This window comes from Lagenorhynchus albirostris, chromosome 13 (genome assembly GCF_949774975.1).
Source record: "Lagenorhynchus albirostris chromosome 13, mLagAlb1.1, whole genome shotgun sequence".
Classification (NCBI taxonomy): domain Eukaryota; kingdom Metazoa; phylum Chordata; class Mammalia; order Artiodactyla; family Delphinidae; genus Lagenorhynchus; species Lagenorhynchus albirostris.
This window is the reverse complement of record NC_083107.1, coordinates 26,025,482-26,050,129: the sequence shown is the minus strand read 5'-3', so window position 1 is coordinate 26,050,129 and position 24,648 is coordinate 26,025,482. Positions and strand designations below refer to the sequence as shown.

The window sequence follows — 24,648 nt, the reverse complement described above, 5'->3', positions numbered from 1 at the left end:
CAGAGCTGAACAGGACATTCTGGATGTAGTCTAAATGGTATAGAATATCATAGAACTTGTTCTGGGTGCCATTTATGTGTTATTCCAACTTAGGATTGTGTTACCTTTTTTGGCAGACAAATAAAATACTTATTGAGGATATTTGTTTTTTAAACTGTCTCCATATGTCTATATGTATATGTGTGCATGCGTGTGTGTATTTGTGAATTAACTTTTCCATTTAGAAAATAAATTATCTTTTTCTGAGTATGCCACAGGTCACCTGTTTTGGGGATTTAAAAAATATATCCACAAATGGTTTGATACTCTTTCCTTCAAGAAGTGGACCTTAATTCTCCCCTTGAGTGTGACCTGGACTTAGTGACTTGCTTCTAATGAATACAGTGTAGCAATTTAACAGTGTGTGACTTTTTATGGTAGGTCATAAAAGACATCGTATCTTCCATTTTGTTCTGTTTTGATCATTTGGCTCTGGTGTTGCCAGCTGCCATATAATGCAGCATACCTGTCTGTGAAGAGGCCCATGCAGCAAGGAGCTGAGTCCTCCTGCCAGCAGCCTTGTGAGTGAGTCTTGCAAGCAGATCCTTCAGTCCCCAGTCAGGTCATCAGATGACTGTAGCCTCAGCCAATGTCGTGACTGAAATCTCATGGAAAACCTTGAGGCAGAACCACCCAGCTAAGCTGTGTCCCAAATTCCTTTCCAACAGAAATGGATTTAATGAATGTTTTTTGTTTAAACCACTAAATTTTGTCAAAACTTAGATAACTATTACTCCCATAATCCCATTATCCAGTGGTAAAACAGTTAACATTTTTGTCCTTTTAGATTTCTATCTACAAAGGAGAAAATGTATATATTTATATACACTTATATAAATGTATAGAACATATATACATTTCCTCTTTTAAAACAAAAATTGTGATTGTCACTTGCGTGTCACTTGATATCCAAGGTCTTCTTCCTTTTACCTTTACAAGGTAATGTCACTTTAATGGTTGCTGTATACTGCATAATATGGTATACTATCATTTAGTTATTCTAAAAACCCTGCAGTCTTTTATTTTGAATACTTAGTTTTCTAATTTCTCCCTATTATAAACAATGTCACAATGATGAATATTTTTGTCGCTATATCTTTTTTCTTTTTAATAGCTAATTTTGAGGGTAATCTAGAACTGGAATTTGATGTCGAAAAACAACATGTTTTGTTGAGACTTTTGTTATATTTTATAAAATTTTCCTTCAGAAAAGTTGTACTATTTTTCTCATATTTTCAGCAACACTGGGTGTTATTTTTTTTTCATCCTTTCTGATTTGAGAGGCAAGAAAATGAATGGTGTGTTATTTTATTTTACATTTCTTTGATTACCAGTGAATTGAACTTTTTAATGTTTATTGGCCATTTATTAGTATTCTTTAGTGAAATGCCTATTCAAACCTCTTGCTTTTTTTTTTTTCCTCTATTGAGATCTGCAGGTTTTTGTAATGGCTTCATAAAAACTCGTATGTTAAATATCATAGACATCAATTACAGGAAAAAATCTATAAAAAATACAAACACGGGCTTCCCTGGTGGCGCAGTGGTTGAGAGTCTGCCTGGCGATGCAGGGGACGCGGGTTCTTGCCCCAGTCTGGGAGGATCCCACGTGCCGTGGAGCAGTTGGGCCCGTGAGCCATGGCTGCTGAGCCTGCGCATCTGGAGCCTGTGCTCTGCAACGGGAGAGGCCACAACAGTGAGAGGCCCGCGTACCGAAAAAAAAAAAAAACACATGGGGGCTAAACAATACACTACTTAATAACCAAGAGATCACTGAAGAAATCAAAGAGGAAATTAAAAAATACGTAGAAACAGAAAACAACGAAAACACAATGACCCAAAACCTATGGGATGCAGCAAAAGCAGTTCTAAGAGGGAAGTTTATAGCAGTACAATCCTACCCTAAGAAACAAGAAACATCTCAAATAAACAACATAACCTTACACCTAAAGCAATTAGAGAAAGAAGAACAAAAAAACCCCAAAGTTAGCAGAAGGAAAGGAATCATAAAGATCAGATGAGAAATAAATGAAAAAGAAATGAAGGAAACGATAGCAAAGATCAATCAAACTAAAAGCTGGTTCTTTGAGAAGATAAACAAAATTGATAAACCATTAGCCAGACTCATCAAGAAAAAAAGGGAGAAGACTCAAATCAATAGAATTAGAAATGAAAAAGGAAAAGTAACAACTGACACTGCAGAAATACAAAAGGATCATGAGAGATTACTACAAGCAACTCTATGCCAATAAAATGGACAACCTGGAAGAAATGGACAAATTCTTAGAAATGCACAACCTGCTGAGACTGAACCAGGAAAAATTGAAAATATGAACAGACCAATCACAAGCACTGAAATTAAAACTGATTAAAAATCTTCCAACAAACAAAAACCCAGGACCAGATGGCTTCACAGGCAAATTATATCAAACATTTAGAGAAGAGCTAACACCTATCCTTCTCAAACTCTTCCAAAATATAGCAGAGGGAGGAACACTCCCAAACTCATTCTACAAGGCCACCATCACCCTGATACCAAAACCAGACAAGGATGTCACAAAGAAAGAAAACTACAGGCCAATATCACTGATGAACATAGATGCAAAAATCCTCAACAAAATACTAGCAAACAGAATCCAACAGCACATTAAAAAGATCATACACCGTGATCAAGTGGGGTTTATCCCGGGAATGCAAGGATTCTTCAATATATGCAAATCAATCTACGTGATACACCGTATTAACAAATTGAAGGAGAAAAACCATATGATCATCTCAATAGATGCAGAGAAAGCTTTCGACAAAATTCAACACCCATTCATGATAAAAACCCTGCAGAAAGTAGGCATAGAGGGAACTTTCCTCAACATAATAAAGGCCATATATGACAAACCCACAGCCAACCTCATCCTCAGTGGTGAAAAACTGAAACCATTTCCACTAAGATCAGGAACAAGACAAGGTTGCCCACTCTCACCACTCTTATTCAACATAGTTTTGGAAGTATTAGCCACAGCAATCAGGGAAGAAAAAGAAATAAAAGGAATCCAAATGGGAAAAGAAGAAGTAAAGCTGTCATTGTTTGCAGGAGACATGATACTATACATAGAGAATCCTAAAGATGCTACCAGAAAACTACTAGAGCTAATCAATGAATTTGGTAAAGTAGCAGGATACAAAATTAATGCACAGAAATCTCTTGCGTTCCTATACACCAATGATGAAAAATCTGAAAGTGAAAGAAAGCACTTCCACTTACCATTGCAACAAAAAGAATAAAATATCTAGGAATAAACTTACCTAAGGAGACAAAAGACCTATATGCAGAAAATTATAAGACACTGATGAAAGAAATTAAAGATGATACAAATAGATGGAGAGATATACCGTGTTCTTGGATTGGAAGAATCAACATTGTGAAAATGACTCTACTACCCAAAGCAATCTACAGATTCAGTGCATTCCCTATCAAACTACCAATGGCATTTTTCACAGAACTAGAACAAAAAATTTCACAATTTGTATGGAAACACAAAAGACCCCGAATAGCCAAAGCAATCTTGAGAAATAAAAGCGGGCCTGGAGGAATCAGGCTCCCTGACTTCAGACTATACTACAGAGCTACAGTAATCAAGACAGTATGGTACTGGCACAAAAACAAATATAGATCAATGGAACAGGATAGAAAGCCCAGAGATAAACCTATGCACATATGGTCACCTTATTTTTGATAAAGGAGGCAAGAATATACAATGGAGAAAAGACAGCCTCTTCAGTAAGTGGTGCTGGGAAAATTGGACAGGTACATGTAAATGTATGAAATTAGAACACTCCGTAACACTATACATAAAAATAAACTCCAAATGTATTAAAGACCTAAATGTAAGGCCAGAAACTATCAAATTCTTAGAGGAAAACATAGGCAGAACACTATGACATAAATCACAGCAAGATCCTTTTTGACCCACCTCCTAGAGAAATAGAAATAAAAACAAAAATAAACAAATGGGACCTAATGAAACTTCAAAGCTTTTGCACAGCAAAGGAAACCATAAACAAGACCAAAAGACAACCCTCAGAATGGGAGAAAATATTTGCAAATAAAGCAACTGACAAACGATTAATCTCCAAAATTTACAAGCAGCTCGTGCAGCTCAATATCAAAATAAAAAACAACCCAGTCCAAAAATGGGCAGAAGACCTAAATAGACATTTCTCCAAAGAAGATATACAGATTGCCAACAAACACATGAAAGAATGCTCAACATCATTAATCATTAGAGAAAGGCAAATCAAGACTACAATGAGATATCATCTCACCTGGTCAGAATGGGTATCATCAAAAAATCTACAAACAATAAATGCTGGAGAGGGTGTAGAGAAAGGGGAACCCTCTTGCACTGTTGGTGGGAATGTAAATTGATACAGCCACTATGGAGAACAGTCTGGAGGTTCCTTAAAAAACTAAAAATAGAACTACCATACGACCCAGCAATCCCACTACTGGGCTTATACCCTGAGAAAACCATAATTCAAAAAGAGTCATGTACCACAATGTTCATTGCAGCTTTATTTACAATAGCCAGGACATGGAAGCAACCTAAGTGTCCATCAACAGATGAATGGATAAAGAAGATGTGGCACATATATACATATACAGTTTTTACTCAGCCATAAAAAGAAATGAAATTGAGTTATTTGTAGTGAGGTGATGGACCTAGAGTCTGTCATACAGAGTGAAGTAAGTCAGAAACAGAAAAACAAATACCGTATGCTAACACATATATATGGAATCTAAAAAAAAAAAAAGTCATGAAGAACCTAGGAGCAAGACGGGAATAAAGACGCAGACCTACTAGAGAATGGACTTGAGGATATGGGGAGGGGGAAGAGTAAGCTGTGACAAAGTGAGAGAGTGGCATGGACATATATACACTACCAAATGTAAAATAGCTAGCTAGTGGGAAGCAGCCGCATAACACAGGGAGATCAGCTCTGTGCTTTGTGACCACCTAGAGGGGTGGGATAGGGAGAGTGGGAGGGAGGGAGGGAGACTCAAGAGGGAAGAGTTATGGGGATATATGTATATGTATAACTTTGTTATAAAGCAGAAACTAACACACCATTGTAAAGCAATTATCCTCCAATAAAGATGTTAAAAAATATATCTTAACTCTGTCATATATTGTCGATACTCTCACCAGTTTGTCATCTTTTCTTTCCTTTTCTGTATGATGTATTTTGCAATATAATGCTTTTAAGTTTTTATGTGGTCAAGTCTATTGTTTTCTTCTTAGTTACTGCCTTTGACGTGAAAGTTTAAAAAGACCTCTTACAAGCCAAGATTATAAAAACAGGCACTTGTTTTTTTTTCTCTTGCTTTTAAGGTTTTATTCTTTGTGTGACTTTAAAATCTACAGGAGTCTGATTTTCCCCAAGTTTTTATCTGAATCCCCAGTAATAGTCTTGTTTAGTTTATTCCTGAGTGATTATATATTTTGTTGTTATTGTGACTGGGATCTGTTTTCCCTTCATCTGTTTCAAACTGGTTATTGCTATTTGAAAGAAAAGCAGTTGATTGTTGTATGTCTTGTGTGACTTAATTCTCACATTAATTTTTTTTTTGCTTTATTTGCTTGAGATTTTAGAAAATAATAGTTTTCTCTAAATTCTAATCAGTTGTAAGAGTTTTCCAATATCCAAACCTCATTTCTGTTTTCTTTTGTTGGATAGAAGTTCCAGAACAATATTGAATAATAGCAGTGATGGTAGTCACTTTTATGTTTTCTGTGTTTAGCGAAAGTACCTCTAATGTATCATTGTTAAGATCTGTGCTTGTCATTCATTTCAATAGACCATGTGGAGGAGGTACTTCTATTACTAGGATATTAACTGTTTTTATCAGTAACAGATGTTGAGTTTTCATCAAAAGCCTTTTTTAGCATCTAGTGAGTTAACCGTGGGATTTTTCTTTCTTCCTTTTAGTTTTAGTCATAGATTGGGTAATGATGTCATCCTCACATTCCTAGAATAAACCCTTTTGGTCATGGTGTACTGTTGCATTAATTTGCTAATATGTTTGGAATTTTGTGTGTATTAATAAATTTAATTGGTATTATATTTATGTGTACAGTTTTTGACAGGTTTTACCATCAGGGTTATGAAAGTGAATTGGAAGCTTTGTATTATTTTTAGCATAGAAATTATCTATTCCTTGAAGGTATGACAGAAATCAGTTTTAAAATTACATGGATTCAGTGCTGTTTGGGGGGAATAGTTATTAGACAACTGTTTCTTCCTCAGTTATTATTCAGGGTTTTTAATCAGTTTTGATAATTTTGTTTTCTAGAAAATTGCCCTTTTATTGAGATTTTCAAATTTAATAATGTAAAATTATTACATGTATTCTTTTATACTTTAAATTCTTCTGTATCAAGAGTTTTTGTATCTTTTGTCTGATGTTGCTTATCTGTGTGAATATTTTGGGAGGAATAGGTTTGATAGATGATTGTCTATTTATTTGTCCTTTTTTAAAAGACCCAATTAATGGATTTTAATTTTTAATTCTATTGGGGCTTGCATTCTAATTAATTAATTTTTGCTTTTAAATTTATTTATTTCTCAGAATTTCTTTGCATTTTTAAAGCTCTTTAGTGTGAATGATTAATTTGTGTATTTTTCCCTTTTTTCTGCCTTAATAATAAAAGCATTTGCAACAGGAAATTTTTTTCATGGGATAAGCTTTGGCCCTGTCTTCTAGATTTTGACATATGAGAATTTAACTGAAATTTCTGAAGAGTTTGTAATTGTAGTTTTAATTTATTTTTTGCCTAAGATTTATTTTTAGTGTTTTGCATATTCTGAGTAGATTTTGTATGTTTATTATTTTGTTAATTCTGAGTTTATTTTGTTATGATCAATGTGGCTTATCCAGTTTCTCACTGAGGAAACTTACTGAGATTTTCTTCATTGACTATCTATGATCAATTTTGATAAGTGTGCCATGGACTTTTAAGAAGAATATGTATTATCTGTAAGGTATATGTAGTTTGATGTGACATATTTTATAAATTCCAAGATGTCATTGATTATAAGACATTATCAATTTAGTGACACTTCTAAGGAATAATTAAAATGTCTATTACGTTTAGTAAGCATTATAAGATGTATCCCAGTTTCAGATATGTGGGAAAAAGTAATGATTAAGAGTCTTATCCTCCAAATTCTTATTCTGAGAGTCTACTGTTTTTATTAAATTCTGAGAGAAGTGTACTAAAGTTTTGTTCTTTCATTGTGTTTTGTCTATTTCTCCTTGTAGTTTTAATTGACTTTATATTTTTGTATTTCAGTGCTTTATTATTCCATGTAAAAAGGTTCATGACTTTTTTGTGGCGTCTTTATTGCTTTACTAGTCTTGTAGAATTTAATGCTTTTTTAAAAAATTAATTAAATTAATTTATTTGGCATGTGGGCTCTTATTGGTGGCATGCGGTATCTAGTTCCATGACCAGGGATCGAACCCGGGCCCCCTGCATTGGGAACGTGGCATCTTAACCACTGGACCACCAGGGAAGTCCCAGTGCTTTTTTTTTCTTAATACAGCTTTGCCACATCTGCATTCGTTTTATTTGCATCTACCTGGTGGATTTTGCTGCCCCTCTACTTTCAGCTAATGTATGTCATCTTGTTTTAGGCGTTTCACTTATGAACAGGATTTTTAGCTTTTACCCAATCTTAGGGTTTGCCTTTCCTGGGAATTTTTCTCTTTTATCATGATTATGTTTAATTTATTCCTGCCACCTTATTTTGTGCTTTCATCTCCTTTTTTTCCTTTTTGCTGTATTTGAATATTTCTTTCATTTATCTCCCCTTCATTCGTATGGAAATTTTACTATTTTTACTCTACTAGTGGAAACGTTTAAATTAAAAATATACATGTTTAAGACTCACAGATATAGAAAACAAACTTGTGGTTACCAAAGGAGAGAGGGAAGGGGGAGGAACAAATTAGGGATGTAGGATTAACAGGTATAAACTACCATGTATAAAATAGATGAGGCAACAAGGGTATACTGTACAGCACAGAGAATTATAGCCATTATCTTGTAATAAACTATAATGGAGTATAAATTGCAAAAATACAGAATCATTATGCTGTACACCTGAAACTAATATAACATTGTAAAACAACTATACTTCAATAAAAAATATATATATATATAAATGTTTAAACCTATTTATCAATGTTAATGGGGTCTCTATGAAAGAAAAAAATAAATTTTACTACTTTTTTTTATTACTTTCTTCTCCAGACTCCATCCCCCAGGTATAGAAATCTATAGCTTTATAGATCCAGAATGTTTTTACGTAGTGACATTTCTCTCTCTCTCTCTCTCTCTCTTTTTTTTTTTTTCTGGCCATGCCACAAGGCTTGTGGGATCTTAGTTTCCTGACCAGGGATTGAACCTGGATACCAGCAGTGAAAGTACCAAGTCCTACCAAGTCCACTGGACCACCAGGAAATTCCCTGAAATTTCTCTTTTAACTATAGAAATTGGCAGTAAACTTCTTCACCACATTCATAATAATTACTTTATACTTAACTGTTCTACTGGTCATTCACAGACCACTGTCTTCTTATTACTTCTTCCCATTTCTTAATTCTTTATTTTGATTCATTTTCCAATTGGTTGAAATATATTTTAGAGCATTTTTTTTTCAGAATGTGGTTGGTATAATTTCTGAGTGATTTCTTGTCTTAAAATGTCTTTAGTTTCTGTTGTAGGGAAGTGTTATATGGCTCTGATCTTTTTTTTTTAATAAGTAATTAATGTTTTCCCCCTCCTTAAGTTTTTGTTTTGTTTTGCTTTCATGAATTGTTGACATCTTGTTAGGTTAGGTCTGGGTGTGTGTGTGTGTGAAAGCTGTGTATGTAAATCTATATTAAATCCTTTCTGGTACTTAGTGAGTTTCTCTGGTGGAAAGTCTCACATCTTCAGAGATTTTCTTCAATTTTTTTCTTTGATTTTGGCTTCTTTTTCATCTGATCAGTTCCCCCTGACTATAGCTCCTAGTTGTAGCATGGTTTTAAACTTCCTTTCTGTTCTAAAATACCTAGAGATATGTCATGTTTCTACTAGACAGTGATTCTCAGTGATGGTGAAATTTGATGAGAAGGAGACCTTATGAGTAATGGTCTTCCTCTGCTGATCTCTTTTTTTATTGGGCGTGGCATTTCACCATTCTATATTGGAATTTTATCTCATGAGAAGGAAAATCGTTTGCTTTGGTTAGGTAGCTTTGTCTGAGATATGGGTACTGTGAAGTTGCACATCATTTTAGCCTTTGTTTGAAAAGTTGTTTGATACAAAATTGTATTCACTGCTGTCAGGTAGGACACAAGTGACATTACATCTTGATGTATCTTTCCAGAGAAAAGAAAGAAAAAACAAAAAATACCCTACCAATGTATAACAATGTATATTGGATCTCCTAAACTGTATTTCTTTTTATTTCTTTCATAATTTTCTGCTTTTTTTCTCTTAGTTTAGGGGAAATTTCTTGAGTTGATATTCTGTATGATATTCACTAGTTAGGTTTACTGCAGTTTACCGTCTGCTGGTTACTATCTTCATTGGGAGTTTTGTTTTGGCAATTGCGTTTTTCTCCTCTAAGAATGTTCTTTTCATATTGCTCCGTTTTGTTTGTTTTCTGACCACGCCACGCTGCATGTGGGATCTTAGTTCCCCGACCAGGGATCAAACCCATGCCCCCTGCAGTGGAAGTGCAGAGTCTTAACCACTGGACTGCCAGGAAAGTCAGTTGTTCCTCTTTTATGATAGCCTGTTCTCATCAACGTGGCAGTCTCAAGTCCCATTGAGATTTTTTTGTTTTCTCCTGTTTGTGGCAATAGCTCTGTCTCCTGAGAGGCTGCTTGTCCTGAACACACGGATGGGTCCACTCCTTTTGAATTGCTGGATATTTTTATATCCAGTGATTGTCCCTCTATTGTGTATATGTTTGAAGGGATATTTGCATACGTTCTGTAGCTGAAATAGGTTCTTTAGAAATTGTGTAGGCCTCTGTACAGTTTTTTATTCTGGAACAGGCTCCCTTTGGTAACCCAAAGCCTGCTGGTAGAATCCCCGCCCAGTCAACCTAGTGCATCTGCCATCGCAGTGCACTACTCCACTCAGCAGGCTTCCCTGCAGTCTCAGAGCTATGCTGTAACCATGGGCTGCCTCCAGTCTCTAGTGACACCACCGGAGACTCGAGTAGATTCAAATTTGTCCTCCTGCTTCAACCTCCAGCTCTCGGCCAGGGGCCATTTGTGAGGCTGGTTTGTGTTTGTGGGTTGCAGAATTGAAAGCAGGGAAGTTGTTTTGTGATCCACTCTGCTCTACACACATACTCTGCTGAAGGCTTCCAAAGCATAGGACCCCTCTTTGGAATCCAGGGGTGATATTTAGCCAAACTGGACCACTTGTGGTTGTCTAACCTTTCCCCCCACCCCGTGTATTTTTGTCTCTACCTGAAATACTTTCTTCTTAATCCCCATTTCCATCTGTGGAGATTCTATGTATCATTTACTTCCCAGCTTAATGCCACTTTTTTCCAGAAACTTTCTCAGATTCCCTCCACCATACCGTGATCACCCCTTTGTTGTATGTTCTGCTTTATAGTCTAGCTCTCCATATCTTTGTCACCCCCTTTCCATATGCATTATGAGCTACTTGAGTTTGGCAACCATGTCTTGCTTGCCTTTATATGGAGAAATATTAGAATGAAGAAGTTAGAGGAAGCCAGGTTTGAGTCCCCATTCAACACTTACCATGAAACTTTGGACAAGTAAGTTCCTTAACCTTTATGAGTGGATGTTCTCCTCAAGAAAATGGGCATAACAGTAGTACCTACCTCATGATGCTGTTTTGAAGATTAAATGAGATAACATAGCACAGTGAACATTGAGATAAATCTTAGTTTTGTTTCTGTACCCCTTACAGCACCTAGCTCACGTAGCATCTTATCCACACAGGCCTTCAGTTCATGGTGACTGAATGAACGCAGATCAGAGTGCTTTTCGCAAAACTCACTTTTGGGTTGAGTCAGTGGCAGAGCCCAGGAAAGAATCCGGGGTTCCTGAGTATCTTAGACACGTTCCCACCTGCACCTGCTGAGTAAGTGGGTCTTCACATGCCTTTCATAAAGTGTCTAGAATCGAGGAGGAGGGATTTGTTTGTTTTTGTTTGTTCATTTGTTTGTTTAACAAACTGTAGCCTTGCTATAAGAGAGAGAACTCGGTTTGGTTGGTTGGATTTTCAAATAATCAGTTACTTTCTTTTCTGGGTTGAAGTTTTAGAAAGAAATAGCCACAAATGGAAGCTCAAAAGAGAAGCAACATAGTGTTACGGTGGAAACATCTGATTCCAAGTAGAGTTTCAGATGGTTGTTGATTGTTAAGTCCTCCTCCAACATGCTCCACAAACCCACCAATCAGCGAATGTGCTAATTCTATGGGTGGTTCTTCCTCTGCTGTTCTTTGGTATGCTGAAGGTGGCATGTCATCTCCCTCTGTCAGATTCTTGTCTAGTAAGGTAGGAAAATCTCTTCCTTGATTATGTAGCTTTGACTAAGCTGAGGGATGTGATTATATCTTTTTAGTGGAAGGAAACTTTTGTAATTGCATCTCTCATTGATTATTACACTTGTGGGCGGATGGGTAGAAGGGCGGTAAACACTGTGAAGTAAATATGCCTTCTAGGAAATTCTCCTCTTTCATAATTTACCTCTAGGCCTGCACTGCCCCCAGTCTTGGAAACTTGCTGGATATGATGTACCAGGAGCCAGCACGATGGTGCTACACATTCCAGACATTTTCTTTTATGAGCCGCCTGAAAGTACAGTTGGAGCCCTTCCCTGAGAAACTCTTAGAGGCCAAGCAGGCAGTACAGATCTTTGAGAGGTCTGTATACAGCGACAGGTAAGACCCTGAGCCCTCCAGCAGTCACAAGCTCTGTGCTTAGCGCTGCATGTTTTCTCCTCTTGCTCAGACTCTGCACTGCTCTTGTCATTGAAAATGATACTTGAAAAAATTGTCTTTTTAAAGACAACACTATACAGATTTGTTCAGACTTATAATTTCACAGTTACCATATATGTCAAGAAAGGAGACTGTGTTTTTCATAATCTGAATGCATTTAATTTCTCACATTGGCACTGATTATGTTTCCTTATTCTTTTCTAGCATAGAAGCAGGCGGGTAGCTACCTAGTATAACCATTACATGCTAAAAGGCACAGAATAGACACTTAAGTAGCAGCATATGTTCTAGGAAACCAAATGAATCAGTGGTTGGTTATCACCTGGGAGAAAAAAGCAGTCGGAATTAAAATGTGTTCCTAAAATGATAGGAGAAATAAATTTATCCTTTTTTTAAATTCTTCAAGAAAGGATTTCTGAGTAGAAATAGCAGACTTGTAAAATTGGCTTCTATCTTGGATTTAACCTTTTTTGACCCTTTGTTGTGTGGCAGGGCTTATTGTTGGCCAGAATCTGTAGGAGACATCCAATCTCTTACAGGTCAGACGAAGAGCATCATCCTGACCACCTGAGGGAGTGAGATGAGGAGTCACTTTTAATGAAAGCTCGCAGATAGCTTGGGAATTCAGCCCGTCTGTTCTAGAGGAGCTAGTCCATCTATGCTCTGGAATTCCTGGTTCTGCCACAAAACCAGTCTGTGACTTGTGTATAAGCCATTTGAAGATGAAATGAGGGTGCCTTAATCTGGACATCACTGAGGGTTTTTTATCTGAAGGTTATGAATGACCTCTGTCAGTGTGAAATGGTGGCATGATGGTCTATCTTAAGCCCCTTGAGTTATCAAAATGGAAAATGTTGCATTTTTATTGTCCACTCACTTCTGAAAACACTAGATTGGTTACCCATTTAATTCCAAATTAGAAAAACTAGCTCTGCTCCTTAGTGCTCCCATAAAGCCTCCTGGAGGGAAAAAAATAAGAATACATTTGTAAATGTATTGTGATTTTTTTTTTTTTAGACATTACTTAAAAATCATTCAAGATACGTAAAACAAACCCTATAGACTAGGCATTCCTTCTCTGTGGACCCCAAGAGAGAGCCTACTCTTTATAAAAGCGAAATATGTGAATTATAAATGGTTGGGCTATAGATTTTAGTTCTTTTTCAACTGTTGGATATCCTACTACCTATTTTCCTTTCCCCTCTCCCAAGCCGTGCCTCTTGAATTAGGAAGATGCATTACATATTACTACCTGCTTGGAAACATTCACCATCTTTTTTTTTTTGGCCTCGCTGTGCAGCATGTGGGATCTTAATTCCCTGACCAGGGATCGAACCCATGTCCCCTGCAGTGGAAGCTCTGAGTCTTAACCACTGGACCGCCAGGGAAGTCCCTACCATCAGTCTTTTGATTTCCAGCCCTTTAGTGAGATAGACATGTGAGAGACCCCTTAGAAATAGAATACTTTGTTTAGAAGGTACAAAACCTTGGGACTTCCACTCCTTTAAACATTTATCCATTTATTCATTTGCTCAGCACAGATTTGTTGAATGCCGCCTATGTTTAGGCACTGGACAGCAGCAGTAAGCAGAGCAGACCCAGTCCTTGCCTTCACGGTGACCTTAGTCTAACAGGGAACTTTGAGACTGCACGTGTGCTTATGTGTGTTATATGTGTTCCAAAGGAGGAACATGGCTTGTTTGGGAGAGTGAATGACAGGGAGGGAGAAATCTAAATCTTTTCTGTTTGAGTTGAAAGAAAATAATAGCATGTGGTTTTAGAGCAGGGACCTTTATGCCTAGGTCCTTAAGCTGGTTCTTCCCTGCAGCCCCTGCATTCGGGCTGCAGGGTTCCCTCCCCTCAGCAGTCAGCACCACGGCCTTCTATGCCCTCTTGCCCCTTCACCACCAGCTCTGGAGAAATAAAGAAGTGCTCATCTTCAAAAAAGGCGAGGGCCCTTTTATAGGACTTATTAACAGATATTTACTTTCTCTTTATAAGATCTTAATTTCCATGTTACCTGTGAAGAAGCTGAAAACATTTTTCAGATACTGAATTAGAAATTCGCCTCTTTTCTTTGTTGCCTTCAGCTAGGCTTTAGCTAAGCCATTCCAGACTGGAAGAGTTGACTTCTGGAGCTCCCAAATTAGTGCCTTCATAGCCTAATGATGAAGTAGTTACAGTGACAGCTAAGGTGTCTTGAGTACTATGTGCCAGTCACTCTTGTAAGCACCTTGTAAGTATTACATACAGTCCTCACAACTCTGTGAGTTACGTTCAACTGTTATCTTTGTACAGAGGAAGAAGCAGGCTGAGAGTTTGATGTCTTGCCCCTGGTGACACAGCTAGTGAATTTTGAAGCCAGGCCAGACTCAGGAGTGTGACTCTGCAAGCCATTCTCTTATTGCAACACTCGCAGCCTTGCGGTGTATACTTCCCTGAGCCATTCATAGATAAGGATTCTGAATTTCATTTTCCCAGAAGTAGCCAGTTGCTGAGCGTTGCCTTAGAAACTGGAGTTCATTGTTCAGGATGTAAATTGTGTTTTGTATCAAGATGCCTGAGGTTTGAAAGCAGAACTGACCCTCCTGACATGATGGTTTCTAGTTAACTCTTATTTCCTATTCACCAGATCCTCCTTTAGTTATGGAAGTAAGCAAGGGGCAAAACTAGTTTGGTTTTTAGATTTAGCTTTCTTGTATCTGGATTAGAAGCTCAGAAGCGGAGGAAGCAAGAACTTATATGTGCTTGCTTTGGAGGAGAGTCTGCTTTCTTGGTAATACTGCAGTTAGTAGGAAGTGCATTTACTGCTTCATAGGTGACACCGTTTAAATACAGTTCCTGCTCTACTTCTCAAGTAGGCAAAAAGTTGGCTCAGTAGCCTGGAGACTCAGAAGGCTTGAGTCCTTAAATTAAAAGTGGTGGGTGCTTTATACTAGATTGGCTTTTTGTTTGGGGGTTTACTTGCAGTAATAATAAGGAAATCTTAAAAGTTTGAGCTTACATGCAAGTTTGAGTTTACATGCACCATTTGCTATATGTTTTGACTGGTTTCCAGCAGGGAAAATTGTTAGCGACCAATGATATTCTCTTTCAGTGTTCCTTTTCTTCCAGTGGATTAATCCATCCAGAGAGCTGTGATTTTGGCCTCTGAAGTCTAAATTCTATTCTCATCTTAGTGTTGAGCAAGGAGGGAGAGACATAGGTGAAGAATTCAGATTTCTTAAAGATGGGTGAGGAACTAGAAAGGTTAAGTGTCAACTATACTTCAGTTAAAAAAGAAAAAGAAAAAAAAGATTGATGAGGAGCTAGAAAGGTTAAGTGGTTTGGACAGACATGGAACAAGTTGGTTATTGATTTTTTTTTTTTTTGCTTCTCTCTTTCTTTGGCCTTTCATTCCCTTTCCCATTCTCCTCCCCTCTCCCCATCCTACTTACATTTCCAATCAGGTATATCTTTGCAAAGACTCTTTTTGAAAATGGTTCCCTCAGTGACATCGAATGGCATATCTATCAGGACTGGCATTATTTTCTCCTGCAGGAGTTTGCCAGCCGGCTCAGATTACATGGCTTCATCTACCTCCAGGCTGCTCCCCAGGTAACACAGAATTTAAAGCCTTAGACTTTAGGGCCATATGAAACTTAAGAGGTGATGTTCTCTGAGCCCCTGATTTTCCAGTTGGAGAAGGTCGATTGTGGGTATTACCTGGAGCACGGAGAGCAATGGATGAGTACCCTCCCATCCTAGCGTGAGCACCCACAGGCTTTCTGAAGCAGAGTGCTAAAGCCAATGCCTGTGCGTAGAAAGTGTCCTTCTTGCTGTAGCAACCACACAGAGAAAATTGGGCTTTATGTTTATCACCAGGGTCTGCAGGTTCGACCCTCTGATCAGCTAACCTGTACTGTACCCAGTTGCCTCAGCTTTTCCTTCCCTCTAACTGGGTCATCAGAGTCTGTGATGGTCTTGGTGGTTTCCTGAATAGCATGTCAGGAGGAGGAAAAGTGTTTCCTCACCTCATCCTGATACCATCCTAATTTATAGTCTCCTTTTGAACCTTAAGGGTGCCACTGGTAAGGCAAGATGGACTGTGGAAGTTGCATCCCATGACCCTCTGACTTGGACCGTGGAGCCAGCTCAGCACACAGTAGGGTGATGTTATGGCAGCAGCACTGGAGTCTCTGGAGACAGCAGTGGTCCTTAGCTCTGCCAACAGGCAGTGACCGTGCGCAGGCCCTGGAAACCTTTCCCCAGAGGAGTCCTTGTCTGTCAAATCCAGTGTCTCAGGCTAGTGATTTCTAAGGGCTCTTCTGGAGTGGGAGTCAAGGCAGGGGTTATTTTTTGAGGGATGTGTTGTTCTCACCTTTTTAGACAAATATCTGACATACAGTCAAATGCCAGATATACCACATTATCTTAGGAGGGAAAGCTCCCTTCAGGCTAGAGGCCGTGCTTTTAGAGACAGGACTAAGTCTTGTGGAAGGGGGAAGGCTGAGAGCAGATTGACTGATCAGAAAATGGGTGGGAGAGCCCCAGCTGCACAGGCTCACAGGAGCCAGAGACGAGAGGACCGGATGGAAGGGCTGACCAGTTTGAATGCCTTGGGTGTGACAGGGACCAGGTATTGGGGCTCTTTGTGTCAGGAGCTTCTGAAGATTGTGAGGCAGAAGCTAGATCATAGGAGGAAATAAAGAGATTACACGGAAGTAAATAGAGTCTCAGGTTTAAAGTGAAACTTAGCTAGAGATGCAGTGAAGCCAGAGGGCTGAGAACCTTCTGTGAAAATAATGAAGCTGAAAGTAGCTGCCTTGCGTATTTATGACTTCTTGCACAGTAGTCTTCATTGCCTGGGAGCAGGAATAGAAGAGGCCAATTATGAGGGTGACTGTACTGTAGGGGCAGGGATTGGTGTCAGTGATTAGGGGAAAAGGAGACCCCTGCCAAAAGGATGGTTTGAAGTAGCTGAGTGTAGGGTTCAGGGTGAGAGGAAAATCCTGGCCCCCAGGAGGGCTCATGGATGAGTAAGAGCATTGTGGACTTGAACTGAGTGAAGATTGTGGTTGGATTTTGAAGAGGTGACAGGTTTCCAGTAGGAGTTCATGGGATGGATAGTTGAAAGCAGAAGTAGATTGAGGGGCTAAGCATTAAGAGAAGAATTGAAGGTACTGACCTAGCCTTTTCCTGGTTCCTAACCTAACCTAACCTAACCTGCTGGGACACGGGGACCCAGCAAGGGAAGGAAGAACGTCTTCCTCACTTCTTTGTGTACTTGGAATGACTTTGTGAGAAGAGACAATGATGATGACAGTGGTGGTGGTGACTGTTATTTTTATGGTGTGGCTGATACATCTTTTTGGAGAGACGAATTGGGGTATTTCAGCTGGCGTAGAATAAGGGTTGAAGGATTACTGCAACTTGATGGTAGAAAAAAATAGCTTATTCATTTTGATATTGAATGGGGATTTTGGTGCTATTTTGATGGCATTAGAGCCAGGAACCAGGAATGTCGATATCCTTCCCCTGAAGTCACCACTGACCTCTTCTGTGAGACCCAAAGGGAACTATATCTAAGAGAGAGCAGAACAGAAGTGAAAACATCTCTGTGTAGAAAGCTGTGCAAGTGCTCAATCCCCTGGCAGATGCTACGTTTAGAGCTCGAGGGATGGGCTCAAGTAGGGCCTTTTGCTCCTTCCCACCTACTCTCCCCTAAATTGTAAAAAGCAAGCGAGCCAACAGTAAAAAATCAGAAGAGAAATGGCTGGGCCTCAGTGCCCCATGGAATCGGGAAGAGAGAGTGCAGCTGGCCAGTGTGCCTCCAAGAGCCAGGCCGTGTTTGCAGTCTGGACACAGCGTGCTGCAAAGGCCTGGGAACAAGTGGCACCTGGATGCTGGGCTTGAGAAGCACAGCGGCCAGACCCACTAGCAGTCACTGTCCAGTTGCTGTCTCTGACTTCAAGCAGTCCGAACAGCAGCTCTTCCGGCGGTGAGGATGCAGCGGGCAGGGGAATGAAGGGGCAGCTGCCATTTCCAGCTGCACTGTCTTTCCTATTCACATTCAGTATGTCCTCCCCATGAGGACTGAGGTAAAGAGGGACCAGACTAAAGCACTGTCTGCACAGGTTTTTTTTTTTTTAAAGAACTTGTTGTAACCATATCAGTAAAGCAACACTTATGCCAAATGCTCAAAATAGAAGTTTACCTAGGCTTCTGGAGGGAAGAAAAGTTTGCTCTATTAAGCAAATTAACAGTGCAAAGGGAAATGATAGCCCAGTTTAGCAGGCGAGACTTTAGCATCAATGTTTACCTGCCAGCAATGAATGAATAATTATAGCTTTTATAAAAAGAATTGCTCTGCCCTGTGTATAATTGAAACCATAAAGCCACATTCTAAAAAATACGCATTTTCATTAATTCTGATAATATTTTTCTCTCAGGAAAACTAGGTAGCTTTGCTATATTTAGAAATCCTGAAGCTACCTTGCTGGCAGGAATGTGAATTGGTCAGCCTCTAAGGAGGCAGCTTGGCAGCCTGTACCAGCAGTGCACATACTTTTGACCTATTAATCATGCTCCTTGGAATTTACTCCATAAATATGCTCCCACATGGGCAAAATGGTTCATGTGCAAGGCAACATTGTTTACAATAGCAAGTTATTGTAAACAGCCCAGTAGTCATCAGTAGGGACCGGTTGAATAGATTATGCTCCATCCATGCACTGATCAATTCTGAAGTCATGAAAAAGACCTAGAAAGTACTATGCTGACATGTGACAATCTTCAAGACATATTGTTAAGTAAAGAAAAATAAGAACTAAGTGCGTGGTAGGAGACCTTTTATATGTATGGGTTTTTTTTTTAAAGGTGGGGTTAAGAATGTGAAATGCGTGAATCTCTCTGAAAGTATACAACAAGTCACTAACACCTGTCATCAGTGGGGTGGAGACTGGGTATCAGGAAGTCAGTGGTGTAAAGCTGTGTGATGGGCAGGCAGGGGAACAAGGGGAGACGTCTGGAAGCAGTCAGTGATGAGGATGCCAGTAGGGGCAGGATGACCGAAGGAGAAAGAGGAGGTTCAGAGCCAAGGAAAGCAGAAATGGAAAAGAGTCAAGTAGGAGCAAAAGGCCGATAGAGATAGTCTAGGTCAGAAATGAAAATGTTCAGTGAGTATGTGCAACAAATATTTATTGACCACCTGCTCTACCAGGCCCTGCGCTCAGCCCTGAACCAGACGGACTCTGGCCTGCCTCCTGGGTCTCCCCCAGTCACTGTGCCCTTAGAGGACCCTGTGCAGACCTCCCTCTGTCACCTGATACAGCTGAAATACCACTGGGGGTCTGTGTTTGTCCAGGGCCTAGCGTAGCACCTGGCTCGCAGAGTGGTGCTGAGTAAGCTGGTACCAGAGATAAAGGCAGAGCCCTGCCTCTTCCGGGAAGCGCCTCTGACTGCCTAAGCCCAACTGCTGCCTCCCTTATCTGACCGCCACACTTAAGATCCAAACCTCCCAGTTCAGCACTTGATTTGCTATTTTGTGTATGTCGTTTTACTTGTTATCTAACTAGATTATAGAATCCCTAGGACAAGGACTTCAACTAAGTTTAGAGCAGTTCTTAATTCAGGGGAAAGAGATGAAAAGGGGTAAGTGCTAAAAGTATTAACATGTTAGATCTGTGTTTATCAGTTTGAAAAGTTGGACATAAGATCATAAATGAAATGTGTTTATATGATTTTCTTTCCTTAGAGGAAAGATGGGACAAGAGGGAAACAGCAAAGACTCTGCATCTTTAGGGCTATTGTACCCTACGTTTGGGGATAAAGTTTACATTTGGGAATAAAGTTTAAATGTTTGAAAGAGAGAAGTCCTAAATCAGTGAGTTAATCTACTTGTTCTTCCCAGGACAGATGACATTGAATAATAAAGCATTTGCCAGGGAGAGAGAGGAAGGAAGGCAATTCAGGCAAAGCAAACATTCAGAGCAAAAGTTTTGAGATGTGAAAGAGCTTGATCTGTACCGCAGTCAGGAGGCCAAATCTGGCTGAAGCCGTGGGTCCAGGGGAGGAAGGAGCTAAGGAAATTGAAAGTGGAGAGTTAGGAGGGGTGGCCAGACTCAGGAAATGGCCTTGTATGACCAGTAAAGGAGAAGCTGACATTCCCTGAGCCATTGTGCTTCAAACTTTCTGATCAGAGTGAAATTATGCACACTCTGGAAGGAGTGGAGGATGGAGAGTTCGTCTCAAGCCTCACTTTTTTTACTTCTTTACCTTTGACCTATGCAGAATTTGCATTGTGCCCCGGAGTGAGTGTTTGATATGATATGAAAGAGATGTTTCAAATTACTTACCCTTTGGTAAATATGATGTTCCTCATACTTCCTTGAATCCGGGCTGAAGACGATAAGGACCCTGTGAGGTATTTTAAGCAAGGAGAGTGATACTGTTACAGTCAACCCTCCATATCTGCAGACACAGACCCCACTGATGTGGAGAGCCCACTGTCATTTCATACACATAAGGGACTTGAGCAGCCTTGGATATTTGTATCCTCAGGGGGTCCTGGAACCAACCCCCCCTTCCCACAGATACCGAGGGACAACTGTATATTGCGATACTCTGGAAGGGTGGACTGAGCAGGAAAACTGGGAGGAAAGACAGCATTTGCCAGGAACTTGATGGGCTCCCTCTGTAAATCTTCACAGCAACCCGTGGGATTGATGAAGGGGGAGGAAATGGAAGCCCACAAAGCTTGCCCCGCTGCTGCCTGGTGAAGACGGGAATTTAACCCTGGACTTTGAGACTTTAGGGCCTGTGCTCTTTCCACATGCTTCACCGCTTCCGGGAGGCAGGGAGCCAGAAGGCGCTTGCTCGTAGTCCAGGTGAGAGATGATGAGGCCTGACCAGGGCAGAGGTGAGAGAGGCAAGGTGAGAGCCAGCTGAAGAGAGATTAAAGAGAATTCGGTGACTTCCTGGATGTGGCTGGGAGGAGGAAAAAAAGGTTAATTCCAGGTTCCCAGGGTAGATGATGTTTGTTATTAACCTGTGATTGAATAAAAAAACAAGGCAGCAGAAGCACAGTCTTAGTGCTAGTGCCCAGGATAGACATGGCAAGTGGGTCTGAGAGCACCCCAGCTTCTGTAACAGCTGAAATAACCAAAGAGCTCAGCAGATCCTGGGGATTGTCTTTCAGGTTTGTCTGAAGAGGCTACACCTGAGGGCCAGGGAAGAGGAGAAAGGAATTGAGTTGGCGTATCTTGAGCAGCTGCATGCTCAGCATGAAGCCTGGCTTGTCCGCAAAACAACCCCGTAAGTGGAGAAGAGAGCAGCAGTGGACAGAGGCCTGCCTTCCTGCAGCCAGTCATTAAAGTACAGGAAGTTCAACATGCAGCCCCTTAAGCAGGTTCAGAATGTGCTGGAAGTGGTTGGAATTGTCAATCATTATCCAAATCAGAAATTTAATATTGGATATAATCTATATATTCCAGTAAACTTTTGATTAGATTCTGTTTCTCCAGCTCTTTTGTTTTTTGACATTCCCTGACTGACCGTGGTGATTGATTATGATGACATAGTTGGCTCAGGGTAAAGGGCTGAAAAACTGTAGAGAAATTGTCAATGTACTAAGTTGACATTCCTAGTTTCAGCCTTTCCTCCCTTCAGGCTTGGTGTGGTGTCCATTTAAAATGTTTGAGGCTCCGACCTTCAGTATCAGTCTCAAGACTAAAGAGGAATTTCAGCCTCATCTTCCCAGCCAACTTTATGGAATTCTTTTTCTAAACTACTGTTTACATGAAATTTCCTTAAGAAGGTATGTGACCTTAGATCTGTTCTGAATTATTAAGACTGGTGAGTATGTGAAACCTGCCATCTTTTTTCTGTTCCCTAAATGTTCATGCTTCTTATAGGCTCTGCTCTGAGGCTCTGCTGAACATTCCAGTGCTGGTATTGGATGTCAATGATGATTTTTCTGAAGAAGTAACCAAACAAGAAGCGCTCATGAAGAGGGTGGGGAAGACCTTAACTCCTGCTTTCTAGTAGATTTCCTTTTTTGCGCTTTTATTGCTTCAGACTTCAGTATGGGCCCTGTGCATTGTGCCTCACATTGCATTTCACACTCCAAAGCCTGTGGGGCCTTGTAGAAGTTAGTAACATAATCCCTGTTCTCTAATATTTTGGGCCAATAACTGTTAAATACTTGACTTGTAATATGTGCTTTCCAGCTGACTCCCTCCTCTAAGGTATTCTAGAACTAGGGAAATGAGACTTCTGGATTCTATCCAGCTCTGCCACTTGATACTGTAGGACCCTGGGCAGGTCACATTTCCTTTCCATACCTATTTTCCCTTCCTCACAAAAACTCATGGGCTTGGCTACATATGCATTATGGATGGACTATTGTGTAGTCTCCTGAAAATGTGAAATTAACTTTTGGTTTTTCTCTTTCCCACAGGTAAACACCTTTGTAAAGAATCTATAACCAGTACCAGGATGTTCTAGCTGTGATCTGGGCTGTCTGACTTTTTGAAGCCAGAAGAATACCAAGTCACCCACCTTCCCATCCCCACTCCAATCTCCTTTTACACCTAGAGTGCTCTGACACTCAGGGGTTAGGTTTCTATTACCCTTGGACCCTGCCTTTGTCTTCCTTTATATCTCAAGGACTTCTTAAATAAAGTCTACATTTTTGTGGATTTTGCTATCCAGTTGTTCATTTATTTCAGCGTGTGTCTACTGGTGCCTGCTCTGAGCTCCCCTCTAGACTGGCCATTTTCACGTGAGAAAAGTCTTTGCTTTTCTTCTTCTTGAATCCTTCACCAGCCAGACTTCCCTGTGTGTTCACTGGCTCCTTCTGACATGCCAGGGCGGGAACTGCTTCTAGGACCCCTAACCAAGCTCTGCCTTAGTCATGAAGAAGGGAAGTAAAGTGACTCAGGAGTGGGTGGATGCTCAAGTGTGAGTCCCCAGAGCCAGGAAATGGAGCCCAAACTCCAGGAAGCTCCTCTGTCTCTTCCCATCCAGCACTCTTGGTTTGGGGGATGGGGTGGGGATTTAGACCTTTGTCTTAGAGCTGAAGAACCTGGATGAAAGAAAGGGAGGGAAGGAGGGAGAGAACAAATCATGAGCCTAAAAGTTCAGCATCTGATATTTAGGGTTCGGTCATCCTGGCACTCTGGCCTGCTCCAAACACCTGACCCAGTGAGTTTCAGTTGACCTTAATGGAGTGAATCTGTCTATGCTGGAAAGAAAGAAAATAATTTTTTGTGCTGCACTTCAAGCTTCAAGGACAGTTTATTGTTAAGAGAGAAAAATACATGGCTCTATAGAATGGAAGTGCTTCATTGAAAGAAGACTGCAGATCCACGATTCACCGGGATCGGAATTCCTGCTCTGAGCCCTTGACAGTTGCACAGGCCCGCAGGAAAATGAATGAGCTTGGGACCCAGAGTGTCCCAGGAGACAGAAACCTGGGTTTCCCTTCATGCTTGGGAAAACGAGTGTGAGACTGGTTTCTAACAACTGTGGGATGTTTTGAAATCGCATGGCATTTCTTTATCCTACTTAAAAAAAAATTTTTTTTTTTAATTTATTTTTGGCTGCCTTGGGTCTTCATTGCTGTGCGCGGGGGCTACTCTTTGTTGTGGTGCGCGGACATCTCCTTGTGGTGGCTTCTCTTGTTGCGGAGCACAGGCTGTAGGTGCGCGGGCTTCAGTAGTTGTGGCTCGCGGGCTCTCTAGAGCATGGACTCAGTAGTTACGGTGCACGGGCTCTAGAGAGCAGGCTAAGTAGTTGTGGCGCACGGGCTTAGTTGCTCCGCAGCATGTGGGATCTTCCCATACCAGGGCTCGAACCCGTGTCCCCTGCATTGGCAGGTGGATTCTTAGCCACTGCACCACCAGGGAAGCCCCTATCCTGCTTAAGAAAATGTTAACAGCTTTACTGAGATGTAATTCACATACCATACAATTCACCCATTTAAAGTGTACAATTCAGTAGTTTTTAGTATAGTCATAGGGTCGTGCAACCATCGCCACAATCAGTTCTAGAATGTTTTTATCACCCTCAGAAGAAATGCCACACCAGCTGCTGTCACTCCCCCACAATCCCCACCCACATGCGCCCCGCCCTGGGCAATCACCAGTCTACTTTCTATCTCTACTGATTGGCCTATTCTGGACATTTCATATAAATGGAATCACATACTATGTGTCTTTTGTGACTGGCTTCTTTCATTTTAAGGTTTTCAGGCTTCATCCAAGTTGTAACACGTATCAGTACTTCATTCCTTTTTATGACTAAATATTTCGTTTTGTGACTATACCACATTTTGTTTATCTATTCATCCATTGAGGCACATGTAGATTCCATTTTTTGACTATTAAGAATAACACTGCTATGAAAATTCATATACAGGATTTTGTGTGGACGTATGTTTTCATTGCTCTTGGGTATATACCGAGGAACGGAATTATTGGGTCAAATGATAACTCCACGTTAACTGTTTGAGGAACTGCTAAACTTCCAGAATTCCATGTTACATTCCCTCCAGCAATGTATGAGTGTTCCACTTTCTCCACATCCTTG

At 40.3% G+C, this 24,648-nt stretch overlaps 1 protein-coding gene across 9 annotated transcripts in view; it reads left to right on the top strand.

Moving 5' to 3' along the window:
• DGUOK (deoxyguanosine kinase) overlaps positions 1-23,651 on the top strand; it is a 36,806-nt gene extending 13,155 nt beyond the window's left edge. The window contains exons 3-8 of one of the 9 annotated variants that reach the window (XR_009544048.1): positions 11,831-12,018; positions 15,528-15,675; positions 21,257-21,372; positions 21,727-21,874; positions 21,972-22,071; positions 22,517-22,547. Coding sequence is in view for 5 of the 9 variants with exons in the window: in XM_060168881.1 (XP_060024864.1) it covers positions 11,831-12,018; positions 15,528-15,675; positions 21,257-21,372; positions 21,972-22,100; position 22,517 (582 nt within the window). In the remaining 4 variants the exon portion in view is untranslated. Of the gene's footprint in view, positions 1-11,830; positions 12,019-15,527; positions 15,676-21,256; positions 21,373-21,726; positions 22,102-22,516 lie in introns of those variants that run through there. The other 8 variants (XR_009544047.1, XR_009544050.1, XM_060168883.1 and 5 more) reach the window with 8 other exon arrangements.
• The last annotated feature ends 997 nt before the right edge of the window (positions 23,652-24,648 follow it).